The sequence below is a fragment of the Psammomys obesus genome, unplaced genomic scaffold, assembly GCF_907164565.1.
Source record: "Psammomys obesus unplaced genomic scaffold, mPsaObe1.curated_primary_1811, whole genome shotgun sequence".
Taxonomy (NCBI): Eukaryota; Metazoa; Chordata; class Mammalia; order Rodentia; family Muridae; genus Psammomys; species Psammomys obesus.
Genome location: NW_026585894.1, coordinates 15,540,477 through 15,558,453, shown reverse-complemented (window position 1 = coordinate 15,558,453; position 17,977 = coordinate 15,540,477). Strand labels below are relative to the sequence as shown.

Here is a 17,977-nt window from a genome sequence, read left to right as displayed (position 1 = left end):
ACCCTCCTCATGGAGAACTATTTATTATGTACCCCTAAGGCACATAGAGGTGGAATAAGAGAATCGAGGGGCAGGCAAAATCCTAAGGGACCCGGCTCCCTAAGAGTTTATAATCTGAAACAGCAACCCCACTGATGCAGACAACCAGAAAGCCCTAGGAAATGATAAAGCCACAATGTTCAGTTGATAGAGCTTTGACGAAACAGCAGATAATTAACCAAGCTCAGTTTTGTTGCTTTATGAGTGTGTCTTTCGGTGGACAGTGTATTTGACTAACCAGGAATGATGCAGAAGGGCAACTGTGAGTCCTGGCTCACAATCTGTTATGGTTGACTGGCTCCAATAGGCCAGTTTCTAAAGTCTCCCAGGGAGAACTAAGAAACTCTGCCTTCACCTTCTTCCCAGTACCCCAGTACTCACGCTTTCAATCTCTCTCTCTCTCTCCCCCATCCCTCTTTATCTTCCTTCTCTCCTTCCCTCCCCCCACCCCAGAGTCAGGATGCTGCTGACTGGTTCTCTCATTATCTACCCTGTCTCTTTCTATAGCACAGGACAGTGTAGATAGCAGCTCCTGGCCTGCCCATTCCTCATAACGGAATGACTGTATTTAAAGAGATCTGCTGTGGCTCCCTGAAGTCTCTGTTGTTTCCATAGTGAACTTAATGATTATGTTATTATTTATTTTTTGAATAATAAAGATCTTTTAACATTGCTGTTATATAGCTCTCATCCAGGTTGGGGGAGGGGGAGGGAGAAGGAAGTATTTGTAGGGAATTTTGCCAGCTTTTTTTTTTTTTTTGCTGCTACCAGAAACTTATTTCTCAAGCTGAGAATTCAGCAAGTTATATTGGTGACTGCATGCTCTCTGGAAGTCTGTCATAGCCTTTGGTAGATGACCACAAAAGCCTGGTCGGTGAAAAGCAGCCTAGGCCTCTATTTCTAACTTGCTCTGGAAAGGTTGCAGGCGACTGGCATTTTAAAACTTGATCATGGCTAACAGAGACTGGAGAGAGAGCCTTAAATGAGAAGCAGTAGCAAATCTTTTTAACAGCCTTCTAAGGAGGCTCTGCAAGAGGAAAACATAGCTGGAACACCCTGAGGGTGATTCTTGGCTCCAGAGCCTACCGCTGAAACCAACAGAGTCATTTCTTGCCACCTCCAACTGTGGTGTAAAAATGATGATACGAGAAACTGAGAGTTTAACTGAAGAATTGCTTTTCTTAAAAGAAATACATTCATTAAAAAAAAATACTACTCTAGAAATAAAAAAGAGAAAGTGTCTTCCCTCATGCCCTTGCTCTTCAGTCGTGTGGATGGCACAACTGCATTTTGATGGGAGCTGTTGCAATATGAAGACCCACTGGAAAGCTGAAACCATGCTGTACCCACTTGTGTGTCTGCACACATCCTTCAACAAGAGACCTTTGGTATGAGCAAGAGTGATGTTTGTGGATTTAGGAACACATTAGAAATGTGCACACTGTGACTTTGTGACCTCCAGGAGCAAAGATCTTTCTACAATTTTACCTTCTGACAGGGGGTCAGGGTGGCTCAGCTATAGAGTTCTTTTCTCAAAAGTGTAAGGCCCTGGGGTCCATGTCCAGCATTGCAAAAGGGGGGAAAAAAGCATCAACTGACAAACCTCTATGTAAGCGGCTTGAAGGCAGTGAGGCAGCAGCTATGGCAGCCGAGTAGACAGGGGCCACAGTGCTCTTTCAGTGTGGGCCTTGGGAAGGCCAGAATCCTAAGCCAGCTGGAAAGTAGGCAATGGCTCAGTCAAAAGAGAGGGCAGCAACACATACACCATAATTCTTCTTTATAGCAGCTGAACGGCCATGTTGTGGCATATTTTTCCTCACGTTATTTGTCTGAGTTAGATAGTGGGAATGGGGTGGGCAAGAGACATCACCAGTTTAGTAGTTTGTCACCTGCTTTTTTATATATTTTAATTAAGATATGATAGCATTACTTTCCTTTTCCCCTTTCCTACCTACAAGGCATGCCCAAGTCCCCTCCCTCCAACTCCTTCCATGCCTCTCTACTCTCAAAATGATGGCAGTCTCTTTCATTTACTATTAGTGTTACATATATATGTATGTATAAGTATGCATAAATACATAAATATAATCCACTGGCGTTTTTTGTTTACATGTGTATGGTTTCAGGGATGACCACTTTGTAAACAGTATCTCCTAGAAATGGCTGTACAAACAAGACTAGAACACCCAGGCAGATTTTTAAAAAAATAATCTTCATATACTCATGTTCTCTTGATTAAAAATCACCCCCATGTTTCAGCCTACACTCTTGTTCATTGGGTGTCATTACTTTCCAAATTAGTTCTACTTCTAGTAAAGAATTTGGTCTCTCACCTTGTTTTCTCACAAGGTCCCCTTACTCTTTTCAAATTCTCTAAGTGCAGCTCTTCACCTTCTCCCTCTAGTCCATATGCCATAGGATCTCTGCTAGACTCATGGTTTTAATAACCACCTCCAAGTTACTGTTAAAATAAAACTTTGGGGTAGGGGTTGTTCAGGGTTTTATTTGTGTTTAGACTATTTTTTGAGACAGGTTCAGGCTGGCCTCAACCAATGTATTCCTTGCAGGGCCAAATCCATGATAGTCCTCCTGTCTCCAATTCTCATCCCCTGGGGATGGCAGGAGTGAGCCACTATACTTAGGTAACATTTTGGGTTTTTATTGTCCCCTTGACTTTCCCTACCTTTCAGCAGTAGGCTCAGGGTGTTAGAGCCAAAGCATGCAGACAGAACTTCTGATCATGTTGCCTGTGGGATGAGGTCTTTTTCAGTGCTGCTCATTCCACTGAATGCCATCTTCCTCTACCTCATTTAACAAAGCGGAAACCTGACTGAGCAAGGATCCTTCCATTTACACCTCCCAGGTGCTGGGATTATAAGCCTATTCCACCATGCCTGATTTGTTCAGCACTAGGGGATTAAATCTAAGGCTTTTGCATGCTAGGAAAGCAGTTTACCAGCTGAGCCACAGCCCTAGCCTGTAGGGGCTGGCTTTAGAAGCATGTTACTTCTACATTACATGGAAAGGTGGGGCAGGAATAGTTGAAATACTCAATCATTTTTTGTTTTGTTTTGTTTTGTTTTAAATAGAAAATGAACAAAGTATAAAATATTGCTGTCTTTGCTATTTGATAGGAAGCAAGTAACCACAGAATGCAAATGTGTGCTATAGCATGCTTTCAGCACAGGAGCACCTCACTTAAAGGGAAACAGCTATAGACTCCTTGGCTTCCAGTGGGAACATATATTGTGGTGGATTCACTCAGGACCAGATCCGCCATGCTGAGAGCTGTTCTCCTTTTAAAGAGGGAGCCTGGAACTAAGTATGATTGTTGTTCTGTTCTTCTTGTAACATTGTGGTTAACTCTGGAGATATTCAGATAGAATTGTGACTAAAATTGTGTCCAGATGCCACAAGTTATTGATTTCATAACCATGGAAAAATCATTTAACCTGTCAAGTCATAGTGTCCACATCTGGCAAGTAGGGATAGTAAGAATGTTCGTTTTTGCAGGGTTGATGATGACTCAATAAGAGAGTCAGCAGAAAGTTCCTGCTTTCTCAGGCTCATCATCAAATGAAGCACATTGTGGAACCCAGAACAGTAGTCTGCATTCAGCACTCCAAATGGATGAGGGGAAGGGGAAATCTTAAAGTTGTTGAAACTTCTATAATCAAGGACCCTACTTGGCAACTCCAACATACTAAAAGCCCATAGCTGTAAAGTGGAAAAGAACGCAGTGAGAACGGAAGTGAAAGCAAAAAAGAAGACAGCGGTGGAACAGACCTCTATGACAGAGGGAGAAGAGTTGAAGGGAAAGGGGGAGAAGAGAGAGAGAGAGAGAGAGAGAGAGAGAGCACAAAGGGCTGTGTGAAGCAGTGCACATCTGCAAATATGAAATTCTAGCATTAAGGAAGCTGAAGCAAAAAACTGGCGAGTTCAAGACCATCTTAAAGCTACTTTTGAGTTATTCAAGACCAGTTTGAGCTACATAGTGATATACCATCAAAAAAACCAAAAACCCCATTTTAGTTGCTTAGAATAAAGTTTGACTACAGCAAAGAAGCCACATTGTGGTATTGAAAAGCAGTTCCCTAGATTTAACAAGTGTCCACTGGTAGACTAGAGATGTAGTTCAATTCATAGTGTTATACATGTCATACATAAGGCCCTGGGTTCAATACGCAGTACCTTATAAAACCTAGCATGATAACACATGCCTGTAATCCAATAAATCAGAGACAGCAGCAGGAGAATTAGAAGTCCAAGGTCATCCTGGGCTACATTAGTACATTTGAGGAAAGCTTGAAATACACAAAACCTTGTCCCCAAACAAAACAAAAATCCCCCACAAAATGGTACTTCACAATGGTTGACAGCTGATGCAGAAGCAGTGTTTAACAGGTAACAAGGGCAGATGAGGAAATGTGGCATATACAGCACAGGTCTAATAGGTAGACCAGGATATAGGCTCATATCACACCTCCCTTATGAACTACCATGCAATTCAACATCTCAGAAAGTTCACTTATCTGTAAGATTGAGACAACAAAGAAGGTCTGACAGGGTCGTGTAAGGTTTATATGAAGCTAATAGGTGAGCTATTTAATACAGTGCTAGTAGGTGAGAGTTAGATGTACCTGTCCAAGGAAACAAAGGACCAGTAAGGTAGCTCAAGCAGAAAACTCATTTGGTATCTACAAAAATGTGGGAACATAGGAGAGGCAGTGGGATTATGGTGAACTAACGGTGTCAAAATCATCTCATGGCAGTTGTGATCCAAATGTTAGGAAGCTGCTACTATGACTACTTCCTGGCACTATTACTGCTCCAGTGTCACACACAAAGCTCGAGCAGAGACACTGCAATGTGAACTACACACACCACAATATGTTGGGAACATCTTGCAGGCCACCAGAAGATATGTTCTGTCGAAAATTAACCCCACCACCCAAATGTTGGCATACCTGGAAGTGTATGTGAGCCATTACCCTTTCTGTAAGACTTTGGGAAATGTATATTAGTCCTTATGTTTTCAGGGAAAACGTGGGGATAGGAATAGACAGGGTGGAGCAACAAACAGTATCCAGGTCACATAATGACTCTCTCTCTCTCTCTCTCTCTCTCTCTCTCTCTCTCTTTCTGTGTGTGTGTGTGTGTGTGTGTATCTGTGTGTGTCCATATGAGAGAGGGGAGATGTATAGTGCACAGGTCAACATCAGATGTTATTGGAGAGGACTTATCCACCCTTTGGATTTTTGAACTTTATTTTATCATTATAATGTGTGTAGGTTTATGATAGGTAGGGCATGCCCATGCAGCATTCACCAGTAGGGAGTAGTTTGAGAACAACTTTGTGGAGTTGCTTTTCTTCCACCTTGGTGTTTCAGGGATTTAACTCAAATCATCAAGCTTGCACAGCAGTCACCTTTACTCGCTCAGCCCTCTCACCAGCCCCACCTTGGTTATTGAGATAGGGTCTCTTCCTAGCCTGACTTGATGAGCAGGCTAGGCTGGCTGACCAGCAAGCCCCAGCAACCAACTGTCTTTGACATTCCAGTTCTGGAATTACGGGTGCATGCCACCACACCACCACTTTTATATGTATTCTGGTGATGTAGCTCAGATTCGTGGCAAGCGCTTCAACTGAGTTCTCTCTCCAAGCCCACAGCTCAAATACTTTTCGTCCTGACTGCTGACACCAGAGATCACAATTGAAAAATGTCACAGATTGACAAACTCTTGTAAAATACAAATAAGAATGAGCCCTTGGATGGGAAAATGAATGTGTCTTTCTTAATGTTAGAAGGAAAGCCCTAAGATGCACTTCAAGCCGTTTGTAAGTTGAGGCTGGGAGATGAAAGAGAGAGAAGATAAGGAAACTTCTATGACACCAGTAGATGACGTTTGCTCACTACATTACAGGTACGAACACACTATGAAATAGAACCTTAAGTAGAAAAGATAGGTTGGGGGAAGGCTGATGCGAGTGGACTAGCTAACATTGCCAACATCAACCTATTCCTCACTGTTTCTAAAAGAAACAAAACCAGTAAGTTGAATAGAATACAGTGACTATAGCTAATAATATTTCTTGATGTATTTTAAAAGTATTAAAAGCAAATATTTTAAATGTTCTCATGACAGAGACAGTAATGTTTGAGGCGGTAAATGATATGTTCAATTAGCCTATGACCATGGATAGCATGATGTATGTGTGGAATGAAAGCTCATGCTGTTTGTCACCAACATGCAATTTGTATTTGTCATCTGAAAAGAAAATGACACTAAAACAAAAACGAAAACATTCCTCAACATCCACGAAAAAAAAATAAACAAGGATCTTCTTTATAAAGCACTGTTTATTCTCATTTATTGAAAATGTCCATTATAAAAGTCTTTATAATAACAACAAGTTTAGAAAATTTGAGCTCCTACAAGAAGGGACATGGCAGAGAAGAAACGGAAAGGCCTCTAAGGGCAGCAGTTTAATTACAGAATAACAGGAACCCAGTTCTATAGTATTGTAAACAACACAACTATGGAGACACGGCTGTTGGGTTAACATGGCTTCATTTCCTTTATATTATTTAGTGTGTAAGCACGGGCAGCCCGCTGCACAAGTTTCATTATCCAGAGTACCAAGGGTCTCTCCTAAGAAGGGCAAAGTCCCAAACATGCATATGTACACATCCTTTTAGAGACCTTTCAATGTCTTAAGCAATCAGCTAAAATTATTTGATAATCACAAAATATTTCCTAGAGACAAAATTTGCACATTTATTGCCAACTATTGACTAAGCACAGACAGGACACATGTGAACATCTGGGTTGCTACTGCTGTTTCTTTCTTAAATTTTACATAAAAGATGTCTCACAGAAATCTCTGGGCTTAGGAACAGGACAGCTGTTCTTACCCTTCACACTTTAAGTTGACAAAGATGGCTGTGCATGATTGTCTGAGGTTTGACTTCTCCAATCCTCCATTTTCTGGGGGTGCTATAATGTTTTCCATGTACCATGAAATTATGGAACTTGAGAGCCTTCATACCAGGAAGAGAAAGGGCTCCTCAACAAGCTTTTAGGCCTCAAGTTTTTTTGAAAGAGCACTTGCAGTCACCCATCAAATATATGTAGAAGACTTTCATTGGCTTTTTGCCTCTTTTCACAGTAACTTTCCATCTGGTCAAGTTGCCCTGCCATCTGAAGAGGTAGGCAAGAGCTGTGCTGCTCCATCCTGTAGCCTTGGCCCATTTTGACTCATGTTGAATTTAGGTATAACGTGTTCTTCTGGGGCTCTCTTCTGAACCTGCTTTCTCACAGTTCAGGTGTCTGGACTACTAACAAAGTCAATGGTTTGACATTCTAAACAACTTGAGCAAACTGGTTTCAGACAATCAGTTTCACTAGCAACCAGCATAGCTAGTGGAGAGGCCCTTTAACTTGAGATACACAAACTGGTTCACCATATTTGAGGCCTGCTCCAAGGAGGTCAGTGATGATTTTAACTTCTCACTGCAGAAACCAGAGCTTAATAAGATGGTGGGGGAAGGTGTGTTACTGGGGTACAATATCTTCTCACTCACTTTGTTCAGAAAGGTGAAAAGGTTGTAGTTTGAATATTCATGGTAAAGTCACTGTCCAAACTAATTTACACACCTCTTGGTATGGTAAGCTAAAAAGCATGGGGTGAGGAGAGGTAGAAAATTTACACAGAGGCAGAAGGCTGGGCGGTAAAGCTACAGTGCACTAGTACTAGCTGCTTAGTCAAGCTGCTCTGCCCTGCTGCTGAGGGGGATTGCCTGAAGCAGTTTGCTGACAGACTTGGTGCTGGTGTGGATGGTTGGAGTTCCTACCACTCTGACTTTAAATGCACACCAGCACAAAGGAACACTGGGACTACACTGTTCTTAATCTTAACAGACAACACAGGGCAATAAGTTTTTAAAGTATTGAAGGGGGCTGTGTGACATTCAAGGGAAAGGTAGCTGGATCATTGGGCAAAGGTGTTGATCGTTACCTAATCTAGACATAGCCCGAGAAGTTTTGCCTTCAGCGAAGTAGGTGGTAAAACGCTGTTGGGCATAGCAAAGTATTGGGGCCATTTTTACCACCACCTCAGGCTATTTCTCTTATTAAAACAAATATCAACTAACTAATAACCAAGCAGCAAACACTGGAGCAAACAGAGGAGGGGGGAGAGAGGGAGGAAATGACAGGGAGAAAGAGAGAAAGAATCCCAACACAAAGCAAAATCTGAAGTGCACAGTTAAATCATTCAGCTGACCATCCGGCCATTTCACAGTGCTCAGCTGTACAGGAATTGTTATGGGAGAATCATTGTCTTGCTGCTGGGCTCAGCTCGAATGTACTCATCTGTTTGCTTCAACAGCTTCCAGACAAGTTTTTCTAGGTCCTTCCTCGACTTCAATTCTTCTTCCAGACATTGCTTCATTTTCTTGTTCTCCTAAAAGGGAAAAAAGAGTTGTTGATCACTGAGTCAAGGCAAACCTTCTCAGGTTTTCTCTTCCTCTTCCTCTTCTTCTTCATGGCATCCTTCACTCTGACTACATATTCTTAAACCAGGTTGTCTCTTGTTTCTCTGCCTGTGTGTAAGCAGCCTCCTACACTTAACTTATCTTCACTTAACTGCAAGTGCTAAACCTGCCCTGGCTCCCTTCTGGCTCTACCCTTTTTCATTTAGGATCATTTTTCTTTCAGTGCAAGTGTGTGTCAAGAGGCTTCCCAAATATTTCTGGTGCCAACATCATCTTCTGAGTACCAAACCCACAGGACAATGCCAGTGGGGCAGGTTGATCTTAAGAGATGGTAAGCACTTTAAACTTAGTATGTTCTAAAGGAAACTAAGTATCACCTCTCCCAACACCCCAAACCTCTTCCAATACTCCTAGACCTTTGAAACAATGGCCGCCATAGCAAATTAGATAACCAGGGGAGAAGCTTCTCTAATGTCTGTGCTCTCATAATTCCAGCACTGTGCCATAATATGCAATAAATTCCAACTCTGCAATGTCCCTTTACACTTGTCCTACTCCTCAGGGCCTCACTGGTCTGCCTCAGTACAAGTCTTTGCCATACCCCATTCAGAATTTGCTAAGAATTCCACAAGTGCTCTTCCAAGATCTAGACTCTTCTCATCCCTATCCTTCCCCTTGCCACAAGTATAATCAGTCTTAAGACATTGGTAGAGTGTATATCCTGGAGCATAGGACCATACTACCCACAATTTCTCAAATCACCATAAAAAATTCTTCTTCCTCCCTTCCTTTGGAAATTTCTTCTTTCCATCTCTCCTACATTATTCCCTTCCTTTCTTTACTTTTTCACTACAAGGTCTTGCTATAACAGGCTAGCAAAACCATGATGTCCTTGCCTTAACCTTCTTACTGGCTAGGATTGTAGCAGGCACCACCCCCACACAGCTAGGCTTCCTTACATTTTTTTAAATATGTAAGGGGACAAGAAAGTAGTATCTAAATTTGGGATTCTGCTGCATATATCTAAATAGTAAGCCTCAGAAATTCAAGGCCACATGATAAAAAATTAAAACCCGCCTGATAACACAAAGAAAATACAAATTCTCCCTTAGTACCTTGCTCCTGGACTCTTCCTGACACCCTTTCCCAGTCACAAAGAAAACAGAGTAATTCTGTCATCTGCGATGAAAATTTTTGATTATGCATTACCTGCTTCAGTTCTTTGACCTCATCCTTCAAGGCATACACAGTATCAACAAGGCTCCTAAAATTATGCAGAAAAATAATTAGAAATGAATGTCTGGTACTGATGTGCTCATAAATAAGTAAGCCATCTCTATATCTATATCCTTATCTGTATAACTACACATATGGAAATAGCCAATGGGGTGTCTAGTTGATGGCAAATATTCATGATCTGGATGGTCCACATTCTTTCTCTTCATAGAAAGAAAACTATCACCACATATGCCCATTTCAATGCCATGTTACAGAGTCAGTTCTATATTGTCCATTTCCTTTCCCACTCCTAGCTTGCGTGGCCAGAAAACAACAGATAATTGCTATATAATGTGTCTTTTTTTTTTAAATTTGAGCACACAGTTGATAAACAAAAACTGTATATATTTAAAGTACATAATATGATGCTTCTGTGTGTTTATCTTATGTAATCATGCTTCAAATGAAGTTATTAACACAGCCATCACCACATGTAATTGTAGCTACTATTTATGTGCCTGTGTGTGAGAGTCTGTTGAAAACTCTGGAGGTCTATGCTCTTAGTAAATTTCAAATATGAAAGACATTATTAACTATAGCCGTTAAGCTGCATGTTAGACAGTGTAAAACCTAGCTATCATCTTATATAATTTAACTTCATAGTTTTTTTTTTCTTACCAAGATCACCTATTTATTCTACCCCCTCTAAGTTTCTGGCAACTATTACTCTACTATCTGCTCTCTGAGTTCAGTTTTTTTAAGATTACCATCCTGAGGTTTGATTGCTGCAGCTTTAGAATAGGAGTAAATTTTACTACTATATAATGAGAGCTATCACAAGACCCTATGTTTGCTCTAATGACCATGTTACAGAATTATCTATCCCATTTAGCTAACCTCATGTAACAGAGAGTCAGGACATTTTAAAAAATGAATTTTAAAAAGATAAAATTCCCTGGTTAATTGTGGCACTCTTTGTTCCCCAACTCTTTCAAGTCAAGGAATTTACAGATCTGGGTTTTAGTTAGGTATTTTTTTAAGATTAATTTTTATTATTGATGTATGTGTATATGCACATGAATGAAGGTACTCAAGGAGACCAGAAGAGGGTGCCAGATACCCTGAAGTTTGGATTTACAAGCAGTTGTGAGTGCTCAACACAGGTTTGTGAACTTAACAGAGGTGTTCTGAAAGATCAGCTAGTGCTCTTAACTGCTGAGCCATTTCTCCAGGCTCTAGGTTTTAGTTTTAATCCTGCTACTTACTATATTACTCTGACTTTGTGTAACCCATTTCCTTTTCGTCTGGTCTTTGCTATTGCTTTCTTTATATATGAAATAGGGATAGCATTACATTTCTTGAAGCCTTCACAAGGCTACGATAATTACTACTACATCAATAATAATGTTCTTAATAATGATAATTGTTATACATGGCATTAATTTTTTAGTGCTAAACTTTATAATTATTATATTTGACCACACAACAACTCAGAAGATATTTACATCATTCCCATTTTACAGATGAGGAAGACAAATCTGAAGAGGTAGAAGAACTAGCCCAGGGTGACCCTGGCAATACATAGCAAATTCAGAGAAGAACTGGGACTCTAACCTGTAGAGAGAATTTTTGGTTTCTTTAAAAATACAGAAATGTTATGGGAATATGTTTTTGTTTTAATCCCAGGGGATATAAGGCTGCTTCACAGCAGCTTACTCTAATTTGCCTCATGCTCTAGCAGGGACATGACTTTGTCAGCTGCAGGTAGTTTCTGCAAGTGTATTACATTTGGAATTCTGGGAACTTTTCAGAGGATATATAAATGCTAGAGCCCTGAGAGGTGGAGTAGCTGTTGTTGGCTGGTTGGTGGTTAAATACTGTTGGTTGTGGTTTGTCAAGTACTTGTGTGCAAAGAAGAAATTAGATATCCTGACAGTGAAGATGAAACTTGCCCCAAGAAAATTGACACCTGTAATCAGCAGGAAGTAGATAATGATAATGATGTCCCTTTCCCCCTCTATCCTTTCTCTCCTAGCTAGTGATGGGGGTTGGAAGGCTGGAGAAGGGTTGAAGAGAGTAAGGAACACATAAAGTAACAAATGCTGGCTACACTAGCCTATTCTACTCTTGAGCCAAAGTGCTTTAGCATACAGTGAGTGTGAAAATATATCCACAATGACAAGCACTGTGAAAGGTGCTGCCCTATGCAAACTCAGGACTGACTTTACAAATGACTCAAGTATAAAGGAGTTTCTTGGCTACTCTGTTCTTCTGTATAAGCTGGAAGGTATTTACTCCCACTCTGTGTAAGTTACAGTCACTACTATGAAAGGTAGGCCATGAGCACAGTTTTCCTGAACGTTATTTCTTCATCTGTGGAAGTGATATTTTCCCTCCTGATCACTTTAGGACTTTACAAGAGGTCAACTGTGGGAAAGGTGAGCTCCTGACAGAAAGATGTGAGCAGCAATGCTGTGGGCAGGCAAATCATTGGTAGGGCCTTCCTGAATACATCCAGACACACGTGTGGAGATCTCTGGTTCTGAGAAGGTGCTGACTCCACAGGGAAAGAGGAAGTTTCTGGACCTCTGCTTCTGCTTTCCTTTCCTCCTGCCCCAAGGGGCTCCCAAGTGTATGCTCAGCAATGAGGGCCCTCTTTGTTGAGGAAAAAAATGGAGAGAAGCAGGAAGAGGAAGGAGAAGGAGGGGCCATTGAAGGCAGGACCTATATGCTGGCTTGTTTTCTGTCATCCTGGCACACCTAGAGTCACTTTGGAAGAAGCTTCAATTAAGAAAATGCCTCCATAAGACTGGGTTGTAGGCAAGCCTATAGGACATTTTTCTTAATTAGTAGTTGATTGGGAAGTAGCCAGTTCATAGTGGTTGGTGCCATCCCTGGGCTGGTGGTACTGAATTCTATAAGAAAGCAGGCTGAGCAAGCCAGTAAGTAGTGCTCCTCCATGGTTTCTTCATCTGCTCCTGCCTCCAGGTTCCTACACTGCTTGAGTACCTGCCCGGAGAGTTTTAAGCTAAAATAACGTTCCTCTCCAAACTTGGTGGTTATGGTGTTTTATCACAGCAACAGAAGCCCTAAGACATTCTGCCCTTACTACTTTCAGTTCCCAGACATGTCCCTACTCACTTCTCTTCAGTGATGGTCTGCTCGCCACTTCTGGTTTCTTCAGTAATGACTTTCTCTTCATCAAGGAGTAGTACTTGTGGAGCAGAATCTTTATGAGTACCTGTAAGTGAAGAGAATGAGAGGGCTGGGTAGGAAGTTATCAGAGGCCATCCCTTTCCACTGTTATAGCACTGGCTTTCTTCATACCCTTGCCCTCAAAGGGCAATCATGCCACTTTTCCATTCTTCTGACAGGGAAAACTCTAAATGGCCAAATGATGTTATTTGATCTTCAAGAAGGGGGATGGGTGTGGTAAGACCCTCATACTTTTCTGTTTTGCCTGGCCCAGAACAAAGAGCAGATCACTGACCACTCAGTCCCTGCATGCTTCTAGGAGTCACACACCACATGCCCTGCTCTGCTATTCTTTACTTTCCATAAAGATTGGGCTGAGAGTAGCACTACTGTGGAATACAACATGCTGAAAGGGCTTCAGAAGCAGCAGTCATTCCTTTGTAGTCCTCTAGAGAAATGTAGAGTGACTTAAAGCTATTTTTGATGGTGGCTACAGTAGAGCTGGGAGGTTATCATATCAGCAACAAAACTCAGGCGTCTTCACGGCTCTCTGCCCACACTGTCTAGCACGTGGGACAGAAGAGATGACAGGTAATTCCAACTTTTCCACACCTCATTCTAGATCTTTCCTTTCTAAGTTCAAGGACTTAATCTTTGGTCTACTTAGGTTTCTGGCCTGGTCTGTTTTACACCACTATCATTCAGAGGTGTACACACCCACTGCTTTTCTCTGATCACCCTCTCCTCTTCCCAGAAGTGATATGTGTTTCCATGTTAAGAGAATAGCTCTTTGTAAGTGTCTGCTTAGGATATAGAGGAAAAATAGATGAATATCTCAGAAAGCCAAGAGCAGTCAGTTCTAGGGAGACAAGACATTTGACTGAGTGACATCGAGATCCACTACAATGCTGAAATGATGGCCACATAAGACACTAGACACTTCCCACATGTACAAAGGACAGTAGAAACAAGGAACAAAACTGTGCCTCTCTAGGCCAGATCCCATGCCCGAGTTTCTGCTCTGAGTGTGTGGAGAGACTACAGCTAGGAAAAGAAGAGAACAGAGGTGATAGATGGTCAGATTTTGTGAGGGATGTTTCTCTGTTGTGTCCTCATCCCCATCTCTTCTCCTGGTGAGCACATCAAAACTTGTTATTACAACAAAGCATGCCAAAAGCCACAGGCTGGTTGTGTCCGTGGTGCACTGCTCCTATTCACAGTGCCATGTATTGATTTTCACGTCAAATTCTTTCCTCTTGTGACAGCCTGTAAGATGTGTGACTTTCAAAGAGTGTGTCAAGGCAGCATCTTAAGAAATTCCTCTGAAAGCCTCTGCAGTATAGACTATCAAAGCAGATGCTGAGCCTGATGGCCAACTGTTGGGCAGAGTGAATGGAATTTTATGTAAGAAGTGGGAAATAGTAAGAGCTGGAGGGGACGGGAACTCCACAAGGAGAGCAACAGAACAAGATAATTTGAACACAGGGAACTTCCCAGAGACTCATACTCCAACCAAGGACTATTCGTGGAGATAACCTAGAACCCCTGCACAGATGTAGCCCATGGCAGTTCAGTGTCCAAGTGGGTTACATAGTAATGGAAAGAGGGACTGCCTCTGACATAATCTGATTGGCCTGCTCTTTGATCACCTCCCCCTGAGGGGGGAGCAGCCTTACCAGGCCACGGTAGAGGACAATGCAGCCACTTTTGATGAGAACTGATAGACTAAGATCAGAAAGGAGAGGAGAACCTCCCCTATCAGTGGACTTGGGGAGTGGCATGCATCCAGAAAGGGGAGGGAGGGTGGGATCAGGAGGGGAGGAGGGAGGGCCTTATGGGAGGATACAAAATGAATAAAGTGTAATTAATAAAATAAAAAATGCAAAAAAAAAAAAAAAAGAAATCCCCCATACCAAATAAGCAGCTAGTCAGCAGCTATGAAAAATACAGCACTCTGGGACATTCATTCTTTATGCAGATATGAGAAACTTTCTAAAGGGTGTCCTACATGTTTATGATGATGGAAAAGAAAATTTATAATCTATGTAACCTGGGCTGGAAAAAAAAAAGCACAAGGATTCAAAAGAACGCATTGTGTAACTTTCAGGGTTTAACACCTAACAGCTCCTTGAGACATTTTATACATTTTGATGAGCCTCAGCTGTGTAGCAACATTTCCAGACTTTCAGAACAACTTTGAAACCTAAGTCTGGTAAAGCATTGCTCACTTCAACACATAGCTGATGAGAGATAGTATTCTGACTTCCTTTCCAATTCTGCCTATGAGACAAGATTAGCATCAGTTTGCAGACACAGGAACTCTCTGGGCTCTTTAATTCCTAACTAGTGCTGGTGAAGGTATCTATGTAGATCAAGAAAGTGACTTTAAAAAAAAAAAAACTTTTTCTCATTTCTATCACATCCAACTTTTTCCCTCTTGCATCTTTCTCTCTGGGTGAAAAGCAACAGTTTGTAAACAAACCACTCAGTAGCTAAAGCACCTTATCTGAAAGATTCAGTCCTGCACCTGTGCTCTGCACTGAGTCACATGCTTTCCACACCCTACAACCCAATCTGCATTGACGGTCTAGTCACATGCTTTTGACAACCAGCAACACAATCTGCACTCATGGTCTTTTCTCCCTAGAAGCAGTAAGCAGGGAAGAACAAAACCCATTCATTAGTGAAAGCAGTGTGGGGAATTTTACTTGTGTATTACCTTGTTGAAAACTGGCACTGGTACAATAAGCTTCAATCACCCTGAGAATCTGAGCATCCTCTTCCAGGGCAGCAGTACCTGTCAAATTTAATCAATAATGACTTCTCCTAGATATATGACTCTGGACACTCAAAATGATGCGGTGCCTATCACTGCCAAGGACTCTCAGTTTTTCTGAAAGGCAGGCAAAAATTTGCTCAAGCCCCATGAGTCGAGAGTGACACCAACACTGATCCTGCGGGCTCTGGGGTCAGTATTCCAGGGAGGGGGGCTGCTCTTGAAGTTCAGAACTCTAAAGTAGTGAGGGTTTTATCAATCATCTTTTGAAGGTTAAAATTATGGCACCGGGGCTTGATGTTAGCTCCAGCTCTCATCCAGCACACCAAAGTCTCCCTGTTAATTAAATTTCAAGGCTTGCCTTCTTTAAGAGCCTTTTTCCTATTAACCCCACTCATCTTCCCAAAGAACCAGCATATCACTGACTCTCCCTCCTCCACTCCCCAGCTTAGTCTTTAAATACTCAAATGACAGTTTTTCACTAATAAGTTTAGGTGAGGGTGGAGTTGAGGTTGCAGTAGTTGGAGTTCAGCAAAGAAATTTAATTTTAATATATTTCATGTCATATCATATCATATCATATCATATCATATCATATCATATCATATCATATCATATCATTGCATGACAGAGTCTCATGTAGTCCAGGCTGATATCTAACTTGTTTTGCAGTTGAAGTGGGGATTACAGGCACATGCCACCCATGCCTGGTTTAGGTGGTTCTAAGGGATCAAACTTTGGGCTTTGGGCTTGCTAAGCAAGCACTCTATGAATTGAGCTATGTCCCTAGCCACAGCAAAGATTTAAGTAAACTAGACTTGTAACTGATACATGCAGTACTGCTACATCACTGACTCCTCCATGTACACCCAAAGTACCTTGTTCACAATTTTAGAGGCGGATACAGACATATCACTTGGCTAACTGACTTTTCAGTCAGCTCCTAAATAAAGCAGTTTCCTGATGTCACCAGGCTGACTCCTTGGTCAACTGAGAACAACCCTGAGCATTAGACTGCCAGAAGAATGTCTGTTCTTAGGTCCATTTAGCCTATCTGGTCAGAAAAACAATATTTCAGGCATCAGAAATCTAGAGGAAAAAAATAGTGTCCAAAGCAAATGGGCCCCATTGGGGGATCTAAACCAGGTGGGGTGAAGTGTTCTGCAGCATGAAAATGATACAGATTGATGTCTGTCAGAATCGGCAGAAAGTTTAGCGGGAGGCAGCTTATTCAAAAGTCATAGTAGTGACCAAATTTTCTGTGTAGTTTTACAACAGATGATGCCAAGAACAAACTGCTCTAATTATCTGCTTTTTACAAATTCTCATGTTAATTTATCCATTAATAACTTTGCAAAAAGTACTGAACACATACTTTTTCTAATCACATATTCTTCGTCAGATGTTTTTCTGTCTGTCTTTCTTTTGTGAAGAAACTTCTTCATCGTTTTGGGGCTCTTACCAGATTCCTGCAAGGATAATGGTTTTTCCATGAATTAACATTCTTTCCCAAATATGAATGAAAATAAAGCAAATAAAATGAATCCGAATGCATCTCTCATTGTGATAGCATCCATTAAGAAAGTGTCAGATTTTAGATTACACATACGAAAAATGGCTCCAGTAAACTCAAAAAGGTTCAGCAAAGCACAGGCAATGACATTCCACTCTCAGTTGCCACAGGAATGAGAATAAGAATGGAGAAAGATAAAGATTGTGCAGGATGGTCAGTGTATTTAGGGTACCATCTGCAGCAAAAGTAATGGGATTTCAACCCCAAAAGAGTGCCAGTATTTTTAACTTGATTTACGTTACCTGTGGATAGTTTGAAGTGAAGTAAGTGATGTAACTAATGACAGAAGAACAGTTATCCCTTTTCTAAGAGTTTAAAACTACTTGAGTAAGTTTTTTTTTTTTTTTTTTAGCAGTAGCCTCACAAAGAAAACTATAATTCCTATCATTAAGATGAGAAAATTAAGGTACAGATACTAAGTTATTTTCTCAGAGGGAATTTCATTAAGCATTCTTTGATAAATAATTTTGGATTGCATACAGCCAAATTAGTACACAGCAGAAGTGAAAATGAGCAAATTTTCTTTTTGCCATATTAAAAAAACAGTTCAGTGTTAATATGCAAGTAAACAGATTGGACTCACACTCAGAATCCCAAGATAGTATCCTGATATCCCATGCTTTTCAGCATCTATGTATGTATGTATGTATGTATGTATGTATGTATGTATGTATGTAT

The 17,977-nt window shown here is 41.2% G+C and overlaps 1 protein-coding gene across 2 annotated transcripts in view; it reads right to left on the bottom strand.

The window, feature by feature from the left end:
- Positions 1-6,794: 6,794 nt before the first annotated feature.
- Positions 6,795-17,977, bottom strand: part of Arhgef6 (Rac/Cdc42 guanine nucleotide exchange factor 6) — a 127,315-nt gene continuing 116,132 nt past the window's right edge. For both annotated transcript variants that reach the window (XM_055599616.1, XM_055599615.1), the window contains 5 exons: positions 17,102-17,195; positions 15,670-15,747; positions 12,897-12,996; positions 9,747-9,801; positions 6,795-8,506 (listed from right to left, as the gene is read on the bottom strand). In XM_055599616.1, coding sequence (XP_055455591.1) covers positions 8,366-8,506; positions 9,747-9,801; positions 12,897-12,996; positions 15,670-15,747; positions 17,102-17,195 — 468 coding nt within the window. In that variant the 3' untranslated portion in view covers positions 6,795-8,365. The remainder of the gene's footprint in view (positions 8,507-9,746; positions 9,802-12,896; positions 12,997-15,669; positions 15,748-17,101; positions 17,196-17,977) is intronic.